A 12,995-nucleotide genomic window follows, 5' to 3' on the forward strand; every position below is an offset into this window, starting at 1 on the left:
CAAGTAACATTGAGAGAATGTCACCATTATTCTTAATCAAGGTGAAGTGAGTTTACTGCACCCCTTTCTGAAACAAGGGCTGCATAGCTGTACTAAAGAAAAATGAGCAACTCCTATATATTAAATGATTGCCACCCCTGCCCCCTAAATAAATATTTAAAATCCAGCTTGTTTGCTTTCTAAGGAGTTGGCAAACTACAGCCTGCAAGCCAAATCCAGCCTGAGACTTGCTTTTATAAAGTTTTGTTGGAACAAAGCTATGCTTTCATGCATTATCTATGGCTGCTTTTGCACTGAGAGCTGAGAGTTGAAAGGTTACAACAGAAACTATATAGCCTATAATACGTACTTTCTGGCCTTTATAGAAAAAGTTTGCTGCTCTGTTTGATCCTTCCTCTTTTAGACATGTGTGTCTCTACAAAAGGGTTAAAGAGAGAAAGTTGCATATGGATTTCACTGAGAGTCCACCATTTCTACCCTAGAAAAAGATAAGGATAAGAAGTCCTATCTGTTGTCAGAAACTCTTCGGTGGGACAAAATTTTGCCAATTTAAGTAAACCATGATTTTAAAAACGAGGCCGGGGGAGTGGGGTGGGTGTGTGCTAAGAAGACCCTCTTCTCTTACTGGAATAGTAAAAGGAGTCAGCTGTGGGTTATGGGCAGATCCCTTGTTTATCTATCCCCCAGAGCTCCCCACTCTATCACAATGTAAGATACATCAGGAGAACTAAGGTCCAGACTGGCTGGAAAACTGAGATTCTACCTTGAGGCAGAGATTAGATAATACCTAGATATTGAGTATTGTATTTCCTAGAATATGAAGGGTGTGTGAAGCCCTGTGAACAGTACCCATCTCTCAGTGTGCAGAAATTTCTCTTTCACCAAGTTAAAAAATAATTCAAGTATGGTCTATTCCAGAGAGAGGAGGCATTCCCAAGTTGTCAGAATCCTAAAGCAGACATCATGGGGTATTTCTTATTTCCATGCTCCTTCTAACTTAGTCATACCAAATTTGAACGTGAAAATTCTTTTCAAATGCTCAGCATTTAGTTATATTGACAAATAATTCCTCACTAAATTCATCCAAATAGAATATGCATTCTTAACCATTTTAAAACAGATTTCAACTGAGGAAGAAGTACAATAAACAAATGTTATATAGTAAATAAACTTTATTTATCTGTTTCTCAGAGATGACACTGCCAACAATCACAGATTTGCATACAATACAGTTATGTATTGGCTATTCACAATTTACAGTAGTGTTTTTTCCTCTGAAAAATATAAGTACAAAAGCTAAGTAAACAATGAGATACTGCCATTTGGGATTTATTACATGTCTTAGCTTAAAGAACTGGTCTTTAGCAAATATTCAACAGATCAACCTGAATAAAATAGCCAATTAAATGCTCTAATTTATCAGAAAAAATCCACTAAGTTTCACCTCAAAATGTATTGCACAAGTCTTTTTAAAAAATCACCCTAAAAATAAATAGGAAAGGTAAGCCGTTCTTTAAAAAGAATGGATGAAAGGAATATTATGTAAGCCCATAAAGCAGGTTAAGTTATCAAAATATCTTTTAAACAACATAAAACTCTTCCCAAGAGAAAATTGAAGAAAAAACTATCACCATTTCTCCACTGATAAAATCTATTTTAAAGGCAGTCTGCAACATATCTGTGGGCCAGATTTTTCTTGGTCTTTTGGCTACATGAGGGGCCCTGAATGACAACTTCATTCTCCAAGAGTAGCAAGTGTGGACAGTTTTCCAAGCAGCAGTCGTCCAATGTCACTCTTCTTCAAGATGAAGATCGGAGCCATGACTGGAAAAGAAAAAGGAAAAGTGAATAAAGAAAGGGAGCAAAAAAACCCAAAACATTTAGGTTGACTTTTTGGAATATATGCTTTTTCAAGTTTGAAATAAAATTCTATTCCATGGTCTAGAGACTGCAGTAAAGAGGCAGAAATAAGGCTGGGTGTGGTGGCTCATGACTGTAATCCCAGCACTCTGAGAGGCCGAGATGGGAGAATCACTTGAGGCCAGGAGTTCGAGACCAGCCTGGTCAACACAGCAAGACCCCATTCTAAAAAAAAAAAAAAAAAAAGTAGAAGTTGTCTAAATACTAAATCTTAATGGTATCTCCTAAAAATCAACATTCTTGCAATGATGCAAACCAACCTATAGTCAGCAATCCTGGAAAATGGCATTTCTAAGTGAAATTTGGAACTGCAACCATTTACCATATACTGAATGCTACCAGTTTATACAGTAACCCAGGAGTAAACATGCTGACTTGGCTGAATCTCACAAATATTGGATTGGAATTAAAGATGACAGGCTGGACACGGTGGCTCATGCCTATAATCCTAGCACTTTGGAAGGCGAAGGTGGGCAGATCACTTGAGGCCAGGAGTTTGAGACCAGCCTGGCCAACATGGCAAAACTCTGTCTCTACTAAAAATACAAAAAAATTAGCCGGCCGTGGTGGTGCTTGTAATCCCAGCTACTCAGGAGGCTGAGGCAGGAGAAATCACTTGAACCCAGGAGGCGGAAGTTGCAGTAAGCCGAGATCATGCCGTCGCTCTCCAGCCTGGGCAACAGAGTGAAACTCTGCCTCAAAAAAAAAACAATAAAAAATAAAGAAGAGAAAGAGCTCTTTCCTCTTACCCAGTGTGCTGATTATTCTACATATTGCAATTCTCCCAGCATGACATAATAGCAAAAGACAAACAGCATTTTGGTGTGAAAATTTATGTCTCATCTGGAATTAAGAAATTTAATTTAAAAATTAAAAATAGCCTGGGCAACATAGTGAGATCCCATTGCTACAAAAAATAGAAAAAATTAGGCAGGCATGATGGTGTGTGCCTGTAGTCCCAGCTACTCAGGAGGCTGAGGCAGGAGGATCGCTTGAGCCTGGGAAGTCAAGGCTGCAGCGAGCTGTGACTGTACCACTGCACTCCAGGCTGGGCGACATAGTGACACCTTGTCTCAAAAAATAAATTAATTAGAAATGCTGGCTGGGCATGGTGGCTTACGCCTATAATCCCAGCACTTTTGGGAGATCAAGGTCAGAGGACTGCTTGAGACCAGGAGTTCAGGACCAGCCTGGGCAACATGGCAAGACTCTGTATCTACAAAAATTTTTTTTTTTTTTTTAAATAGCTAGGTGTGGTGGCATGTGCCTGTGGTCCCAGCTACTCAGAAGGCTGAGGCGGGAGGATTCCTTGAACCCAGGAGGTCAAGGCTGCAGTGAACTGTGTTCACGCCACTGCACTCTAGCCTGGTGTGACCATGATGGGGGGCAAAAAAAAAAAAAACAAAAAAAAACAAGCTATGACAAAGCCAAAGTGTTCCTCATAATGTTTCTCAAATGAAAATGCTGGCCAGGAGCAGCGGCTCACGCCTGTAATCCCAGCACTACGGGAGGCCGAGGCACGTGGATCACCTGAGGTCAGGAGTTCAAGACCAGCCTGGCCGACATGGTGAAATCCGGTCTCTACTAAAAATACAAAAAATAAGCTGGGTGTGGTGGCGGGCACCTGTAACCCCAGCTACTCAGGAGGCTGAGGCAGGAGAATCACTTGAACCTGGGAGGTGGAGGTTGCAGTGAGCCGAGATTGTGCCACTGCACTCTAGCCTGGGCAACAAGAGTGAAACTCCATCTCTAATATAAAAAAAAGAAAAGAAAAAGAAAATGCTAAAACCAGTAGTCACATCAAGGTATGAGTTTAAAATCCCATAAAAACAAATTACCAAGTAAGATTAATAGAGGCAAACTTTCCATATATATTAAGTGGATAGGGGGAGTTTTAGTCTTCTTAATTTGTAAATGAACAATGTGACTCACTACTCATAATGTACAACTAATAGTATATTATTTATAAAACTAGTTCAACAATCATGTTGAACTTTAGGTCCTAGGAACCTAAAGAAGACATCAACAAGATCTTCTGTTATACGTAAATTCCTTTGTCCATTTTTATTTTGAAACCTTAGCTTGATCTGTTGTGGGAAACAAAATTCAAGATCAGTTCAACAATGCTGCATCATGAAAGACAAAAAAGCTAGGAGAAGTTTTCTAGTTTAAAAAAGACTAGGAAAATACGACCACTAAATGCAATGTGAAATCTCTTGAGTGGATCCTGGATTCTAAAAAATTATGGGAGACATTATTTGGAAAACTGTAAAAAACTGAGTATTATGTACTATATATTAGTATTAGCTAATATTAAACTTCCTGAGTGTAATAACTGTACTGTATGTAGAAAAATGTCCTTGTTCTTAAAGATATATGCTAAAGTGCTTAGTTTATGTTTACAATTGTCAAATGCTTGCAAGCATGTCGGCAAGTAATTGCCAAATGTTACAAATGGGGAATAACATAAATGGAGAGAGAACAAGAGTGACAGCAAGTGAGAAAATCTGGCCAAACATTAATAGGTGAAGGGTATATGGGTGTTCATTGTACTATTTTTGCAAATCTTATGTCTGAAATGTTTCAAACTAAAAGTTGAGGAGACAATCAATTAATCAATTAATGGAAACGCTGCACAATATACACTTCCAGTGATAATTGATATTTAGCTGCAATAATATAACAAGTGCAATGCAGTATTTATAATATTATTTTAAAAGGAAAACATTAAAACTTAATGGGTTAGCTATAGAATTTACAGTTTTTTAATGTTCACATTTATTATCAAAGTAACCTAATAAAACCATGCATTGTACTGCCAGCCATTGCAATGTGGATGACAAAAATAAGACAGTTCTGGATAATCGCTAAGGCAAATCAAATAATATATATTAAAATCAAAAGGAGGCTCAAATGAAGGTATAGAAGATTTTTAAAGATAAAAGCTTAGAGGGCCAGGCACAGTGGCTCACGCCTGTAATCCCAGCACTTTGGGAAGCCAAGGTGGGCAGATCATGAGGTCAGGAGATCGAGACTATCCTGAATAACACAGTGAAACTCTGTCTCTACTAAAAATACAAAAAATTAGCCAGGCATGGTGGCGGGTACCTGTAGTCCCAGCTACTCAGGAGGCTGAGGGAGGAGAATGGCGTGAACCCGGGAGGCGGAGCTTGCAGTGAGCCAAGATCGCACCGCTGCACTCCAGCCTGGGTGACAGAGCGAGACTCCGTCTCAAAAAAAAAACAAAAAAGCTTAGAGGCTGAGGTAGGAAGATCGCTTGAGCCCAGGAGTTCGAGACCAGCCTATGCAAGATGGTGAGACCCCATCACTACAAAATAATAATAAAAAAAAAAAATAGGTGCCTTATAGTCCCAGTTACTTGGGAGGCTGAGGTGGGAGGATCCCTTCAGCCCAGGAGCTGAGGCAGCAGTGAGCTATGATCACACTACTGCACTCCAGCCAGGGTGATAAAGGCTCTATTTATTAAAAAAAAAAAAACAAAACTAAAAGCTTAGAAGAATGGAGAAATGTTATCTTGCCATTTTAAACCTTGATACTATTATTAGCTGGATATTAACAATCACTGTATTTATTTTAATTATAGTGAAGCCCTATTAATTGTGATGTTTTTGATTTTGTGAAAATTCTAGCAAAGGCCGAGGTAAAGATGTATGCTACATTTTCAAGGGGTGCTAAATCAACCTAATAGCATGAAAAATACGTAGAGATGAGGAGAGGGCGTTTAAATGATGAAAACAGTCAACTGCGTTGAAACGTTTCATATGCCTGCATTTCACTGTAATATGTTAATCAGACCTAATAGCATGAAAAATATGTAGAGATGAGGGGAGAGCGTTTAAATGATGAAGACAGTCAACTGCGTTGAAACGTTTCATATGCCTGCATTTCACTGTAATATGTTAATCAGAAAGAATCATATTCAATTAAAGTAGGCTGCCTAACGGTCTCCTCATGACAAATGTGTTGTCTTGTGTTAAACTGTCTGATCTCAGGAAGTAATAAAGCTGTATTTTAAAATCGATCTTACTAGTTTTCATTATTTCTGACTGGCCTTGACTCTACTTAGGCTTTACAGTATTTTGAATTCTCATGGAATATGCCACTTCACTTTTATCTAGAAAATGATTTTTCATTTCTCTCTCACAATCATAATTTCAAAGTTCATTCTTGGAAAATTAAAAACAAAGGGAAAATAAGTTACATAAATACTTTTTTGGATTCTTTAACAAAATTTCAAAGAGCAATTTTCAAACTTTCAATTACTCTTTAAAGAAATGAAATTTCCTAAAATTATATAACTCTTACTGGTGGTAGTAATTTTTAACGATTATTGATCCATATAACAGAATGAACACAAAATACTTATATTAACCCATAGCATAATCATATATTCATTAAACAAGAGCAAAAGAATTCCAGCAAAATGGTTAGTATCATGCAACACATTTGATTTTTGCACAAAAGACACAAGACATTGTTCTTCACTCACCACATGCTAACTAAGCACAGACTGATGATTTACTCAGAAGATACCACTGCGAGGTGAAGTAAACTACAAAGCCAGGAAGAAAAAAAGCTTATTGGGTTAGTTTTAAGACTTAATATAACACATAGATTGTATGTGTATATGAAGTTCATAGGATTACAGACTGTACTTAAATTTTTCTCAAATCTCCCCAAATCGAGGGTGTACAGGCAAGGAATAAAGAATCTGTAATACCTCCCCCCATATCCTAGGTAAATATAATATTACATAGCTGAGATTTTATTTGCAACTTTCATTTAAAGACTTAAACAACATAATGAAAGGTGTACTGCATATTTTAAGTACATATTTACCAGCTAAATTATGGGGCGATTATTTGCTTTACAAAAGGATCTCTTTCATAATTCCATGAAAGTACACATTAAAATTTGATTTACATAATCTCAATTTACCCTAAAAAGTTTTTGGGAAAATGATGATGAATTTGAAGAGCCATGTGTCTATATGTTGAATTCTCATTCCTAACGTGTCAAGTTTATCACTGAATAACTCTCCTGTAATTCAACAATGTATCAGAAATGGTTTCAGGAATGGTGACCCAAACTGAAATTTCAATTTAAGGAAACTCAATCTCAAATACAGTTTTTACTGTGACAAACCTTAAATAAATTCTATGTCCCATTTTAAGATGGTCATTGTCCAAAATCATTAATTACCTTCACGGTGATTTAAAATGGCAGCATTAAAAACAAAGATTGCTTATAAAATCTGAGTCTATTCTTGGATAGTGTGGCCAACCTCTGAAACACCATTTTATTTATCTTTCATATTTAATGTAAAGTTAGTAAAAAGCAGCAAAACCAAAAGACAAGCTAGAAAATAATATGTGCAACACACACAACACAACGAGGTTGATATTCTCTCTGGCAGAAGTATACAAAATCCATGTATATGGATGTTCCCTATATCTATGCTTGTTAAGTACTGAAAATCTTGAAAACATAAATAAATGGAATGAGGAGGAAACTGGTGAACTAAACTGTAGGACATCCATATAATCATACAATCAGCCATTGAAAAGAATGAGACCAATTTGTAATAAGGTGGAATAATATAAAAATATATTAAGTGAAAAACGCAAGCCATTGCATACTCTCATTTTTATAAAATAAAATGAATGATAAAGGAGTAACTATAAATATGTAATTATACGGCTTAGAAAACATGGAGATATTCCCCAAACTGTTCACAGAGATGATACTGGCATAGCAGAAGTAGTCTGGAGGCTGAAGATCATGAGGGACTCCCTTTCTATGTTTCTGGCTTATAATATTTTTTCTAGTGATTACGTATTACCTTTTTCTACCAATACCAGAATCAAAACCAATCTCAAGAAAACACATATGTATTTGACATGTGCAATATTTTCTATAATGTGTCAGTTTTATTTGTATGCGTTTCCTGAGCCCGCCTTGCATGCATCTTCTGAACCTATGCAGAGGGAAAGGGTAAACCTCGTGTGGGAATGGAAAACTTTTGTACCTACCAATGCTGAAAAGTTCTGATGATTCTATTAATTCGGAGGAAATTTTGAAAATTCCAACAGGGGAAGAAAATGAGACATTAAGAGAATACAAGACTGGTCCAGGGCAAGGACCGATGAAGAACTATATACACCACCAAGGATCAGTGTGAAAGCAAAGTTGAAGGAGAGTCAACAGAAGAGCAATTGAAAAAGATGACTAGAATAGACAGAGAACACAAACAAGCCAACCTTCTCCATCAAAGAGAAATTTTCTTTAATGGAGTCATCAAGAAAACAGTGATGTCCATTTATGTCATTACATTTTGCTAGCACTCTAAAGAGAAAAATGTCTAAGAAAAGTTTTAAAGAGGGGTTTCCATAAAACAAAGGAATCTCTCAATTCTGAGATGACTTGTTACCCAATTACAATAAACTTTCCTAATGAAATTATCTTAAATAATGTAATAATACTCTCCTTTTAAAAAAAATCAGGATGTACTTCTAGGGCAGTTTTATTCAATAAAAACACAAACAATTAGATGAGCCAAGAACTTATGTATTCACTCTTGCCCATACTGTGCTACTCGAATATCCAGTCTACTCTGGCCATCTAAACTACCTAAACCATCATAAAATGAAATAGCAAGGTATAGTAAACTAAAAATTGAGAGGAGGGAAAAAAAGCTCCTCTAGGAAAAACAGAGATATGTGCATTTGGTATGTGCATTTTGTTTTAACTTCTGCCTGCTGTTTAGAAGGCAATTCTTTTTCCTACTTGAAACAAATCTAAAACAAGATTTTATACTTTGTCGGGAAAGAAACCTTAGAGATCGTATAATCCAACAATCTCATTTTACCAATGAGGGTCAAAAATATGAAAACGGTTTGCTCTAAGTTATACAGCTGTCAAGCTGTTGAGATCTAGGCTCTCATCTCAGCAATATCACATGTGGCTGGCACTCTAAGGTACCGAAGCTGGAGATGGGGGCATTTTGTGGGTTGGTGTCATCGTGTGACTTGACCCTCCTACTGAGAGGTCTTTAATGGCTTTTCTTATACACATCAATGATTTACCTTTCCAGTCTCTTTTTCCAGAAAAGACTAGTTCTACACATTGCTACAAGGAGGCTAAATAATTATTGCCACCATCCCTACATTATCACTCAGCACAGGCAACTGTACTCTGGTTCCCCGACAATCCTAACAAGATTATGTTAGTCTTCTGAAGAAAAGAGACTCTGAGAATTGCCTGAGTTTCCATAGCAAGTCAACAAAGGACTAAGATTCTTTCCCTATACACCAAGACCCTCAAATAAACCAGACTGTAATTATGCTCTATAATTTAACCTTACTTAACAGATAGTGATTTCTCATCTATAAAATCTACTCTTGAGACTAGGTTAAACTCTGAAAACAGTAATAACTTGTATCCTGTAATGAGGTTTTTTAAATAAAGAGTATAAAACTCACTGAAGAGAGGGAAGTATAGTAAAGATAAGATATATTGAAAAGTACCTCACCAGCAGTCATAGAAAGCTTTTGATTAGTGCTACAAATAAACATGTAATCATCATGGTCAAAAAGCAAAAGTTTTAAAATGTATTCCTCTGATAATACCCGATAAATAATGTAAAAACCAACATGGGCTGCACACTGTCAACACAAAGTATAATCCAACTCTTGCAAGCATCCCAAATATTAATTTGACAGAGGGGGCAGCTCGGCAAAATGTTTTAGGTTTGTTTTGGTTTTCTTATGCCAGCTTTTCAGCCCTTAGGCAAAAATAACAAAACACTTAGGGTTGCTGATTTTAACAGAAGTGAAACCATAGCTGCACAGTTACAAAAACTTACAGAAAATATCCATTTGAAGCATACATTTAAAATTAATGTGATTAAATCATTTAAAAATTATTTAATAAACTCCTAAAGTTTTGTTTTCTACACATTTCATCATGTGCACTTTCTATTGGAAAAAGAAAAGTCATTTTCATACCAGTGTTTTGTTCTAGCGAGCTACAGCTCAATGGACAGGGATATGAAATTAGCTGAAATTTCTTCAAGAGACTTGTTCAAAGACAGCGATTCTTATTGCTCATTTTATGAATGATGGCAATCTCTGACAAAGGTAACTCTTGCTTCAACTTTCTTATACTCGTGAAACAATCATGAGTCACATTATCAAGTATCAAGAATCTCCTTAAACTGACAAAAGCTGACTCAAATTAATTCATGTCATCTCATCTCGTATTTTGGGGCCTTCCTAATTTCATGTTCATCATAAAATTTCATATTTCCTAAGCATCTTTTTTTATTATTTGAATAATATTACTTAAGCATATCTTTTTATTCATGTATGAATGGATATTACCCCTTCCCCCTAAAATTAAAAGTTCCACAAGGTCAACAACAACCAATGTCTTCCGTATCTTCTATTTTCCTATATTTCCCATAACAACTAGAAGAGTAGATGACTGTTGACTGAACTTATTCATTAAGCAAGAGATAATGATGGATGAGACTTTGCTTAAAGGAGTAGTAGAAAAGTACAACATTGTTTCTGGGCAGGTCAGCCTCTGGGATAAAGGAAGATTCTTTCAGGAAGGATAAATCAGCTATCATTTCATCCCTACCTAGAATGAATACCACTGTATTCAGGAAGAAAACAGTCTGTTTTTCAAAGACTTTTCTTTTTTTTTAAGTTAAACTTAACAGAAAGAAACCTTTTTTGTCTGCTTTAAGAGTTTTATCGATTCACTACCTACATTTACCAATTTGATTTGTTTTTCATCAAAGCAAATCAACCAAAGACTACACGTGTATATGGAATGAAGGGGAATGTTTCCTACCACATTTGCTAGAGCAGTGACTTAGGATAAGTCTACACTATATAGCAAATCCTGAGAAAATGCAGTAAAAGTAAAGTTTGCCATATTCCAACATCAAGATGATAAAGCAGCTATGGGAGAATGAATAAAGATAACTAAATAAAAGCCCTTTGATATCATTTAAAATTATTTTCTTAAACTGGACCATAATGACAAAATTATGTCAACAGGCTCAAACTACATTAGAAATTTTTACCTTCATAAAGATATCTTACTCAGTAAAGGAAAAATTTCTACTCATGAATACAAAATTTCATGCTTGTAGAATTAGATGTTCATTATAATTTAAAACAACATTCTCTCTTTTGATGAACGGTATACATTATAGTGACATATTTCTTTATCAAAAATATTCATAAGCAGAAATGGGAACTAGAGCAATGCTTTTCAGGCTACTAAATGCCAGGGAGTGGCGGAGGAAGGATTTTTACAAAAAACAATTAAATGCTAACCAAAATAATAGCAAATGCCTCAGAAAATAGGCAATAAGTATATAATACAATACAATATACAATGAAGCATTGGGACAAAAGTCAGGAATGCTAGAATGAGCTTAGAGGAGACCAAGAAGAAGTGGTCAGAATGTGCCTGAGACATTGGGGTCCCTTCAGGGATGACCTTGTGCAGAGTCAGAGGAACTTCATAAGAGGCTGTTAAGTGCAAGAGGTATTATTTAGCTGGGAGGGGGAAAACCCCTCCATCTAGGCCATCCTCAGATTTTTGGTTGAGTTCTATGAGTTAGAACCAGAACAAACCAGAACAAATAGGTGATCACGTAGAGAAGGAGATTTGGGCTCAAGAGAATCAAGAACTTTTGGAAGAAAACAATCTGTTGGGATACGATGAGATACTTTGGGACTTACTGACTTATGCTCTTTATTGGAGATGCTCAGACACATGCTAACCCACCATTAAGGAAAAGATGCTGGCTTGCTTTAGTGAGGAGAGAGAGAATAAAACCAGTGCTGGTATGATGAAATAGGTAAAGAGATTGGGAGGAGAAGGGTATTCATGGAGGGCTCTGCAGGCTACTATCAAGACAAGGAAAGAAAGCAGAAAGAGAGAGCTGAAGGCAGGACCCAAATTTTTCAAGTTTCACACTCTGCCTAGAATGGATCTTGTTAAATTACTGGCCCAGGGCAAAAATAACTTTGGCATGGAGAATTTTTTATAATTTACAAAGTGTGTGTTTCTTTCATTTTTCAATTACAGCTGACTTCACACTATGTTTTTAAAAATAATTCAGTTGTTTGTCTGATTTCCCCCAAAAGGTATCAAAAGCTCAAGAATGCTTAAATTCTTTCACCCAGAATTAATGTATTTGGAAATCAACTGGAATGCAATAAAGAACTGTAATATATAAATCATCTAACATGATGATATAATTTGGTTTAAAAAATTATTACTGGATATACCAGAACAAATGTCTTTTCCATCCTTTCCATAAACAGCTCAAGTTCTGGAAATCCCATATAGCATACATATATGGGTGTCAACCTCTTATATGGTATTAAATTAGACTCTTCCTTCCCTTGAGGGCATCCATTCACATTTATCCTTGGTTAAATTTCTTAGTGTAAATTCACTCTCATTTTTCAGGCTATGATATAATAAAGATTTGAAATCTTAAAATTTATTTTACCAACTCAAAAGTCCTTATAAATGAGATAGAATATAAACAGATGGGATATCATCTTCTATCTAGAGCCCACTTCTAGAACTTACCATTAGCCGAGCATCTTCTCTTTCCAAAATTTTCTGAGTCTGATCATCAGGGAACTTCAGTACGGTGGTTATAACTTTTGCCATGGTCTACAGGAAAAACAAGAGATGATCACTAACAGACAGTGAAGCACATAAAGTCTCAACCCATTCTGACATGTTCTGCTGGTGGGATTCTTTAGTGCTCTCAATGAAAGCCACAAACAAAGAAGTATGATGTGAAGGTATTAGTCAAGGATATAACAACACTAGAAATTCAATTTAAAAGGACTCCTTACAATGTCTAGATTTATATTATTTTAACAAGATGCATTTACAATAGCATGAAGCTATATAAAATTCTAATGCTCTTGGCCCCTTTGTTTACTAAAATAAAACTTTATTACATATTCATTTTAAAAGGCTTATTTGCAGAAATCTATCTAGTAAGTGTT

At 36.0% G+C, this 12,995-nt stretch overlaps 1 protein-coding gene across 6 annotated transcripts in view; it reads right to left on the reverse strand.

Moving 5' to 3' along the window:
- Positions 1 to 1,154: 1,154 nt before the first annotated feature.
- GOLGA4 (golgin A4) overlaps positions 1,155 to 12,995 on the reverse strand; it is a 122,059-nt gene continuing 110,218 nt past the window's right edge. For 4 of the 6 annotated variants that reach the window (XM_055283129.2, XM_055283148.2, XM_063612082.1 and 1 more), the window contains 3 exons: positions 12,565 to 12,651; positions 6,431 to 6,493; positions 1,155 to 1,824 (listed from right to left, as the gene is read on the reverse strand). In XM_055283129.2, the coding sequence (XP_055139104.1) occupies positions 6,464 to 6,493; positions 12,565 to 12,651 (117 nt within the window). In that variant the 3' untranslated portion in view covers positions 1,155 to 1,824; positions 6,431 to 6,463. The remainder of the gene's footprint in view (positions 1,825 to 6,430; positions 6,494 to 12,564; positions 12,652 to 12,995) is intronic. The other 2 variants (XM_055283157.2, XM_055283137.2) reach the window with 1 other exon arrangement.

This window comes from Symphalangus syndactylus, chromosome 1 (genome assembly GCF_028878055.3).
Source record: "Symphalangus syndactylus isolate Jambi chromosome 1, NHGRI_mSymSyn1-v2.1_pri, whole genome shotgun sequence".
NCBI classification, from domain to species: Eukaryota; Metazoa; Chordata; class Mammalia; order Primates; family Hylobatidae; genus Symphalangus; species Symphalangus syndactylus.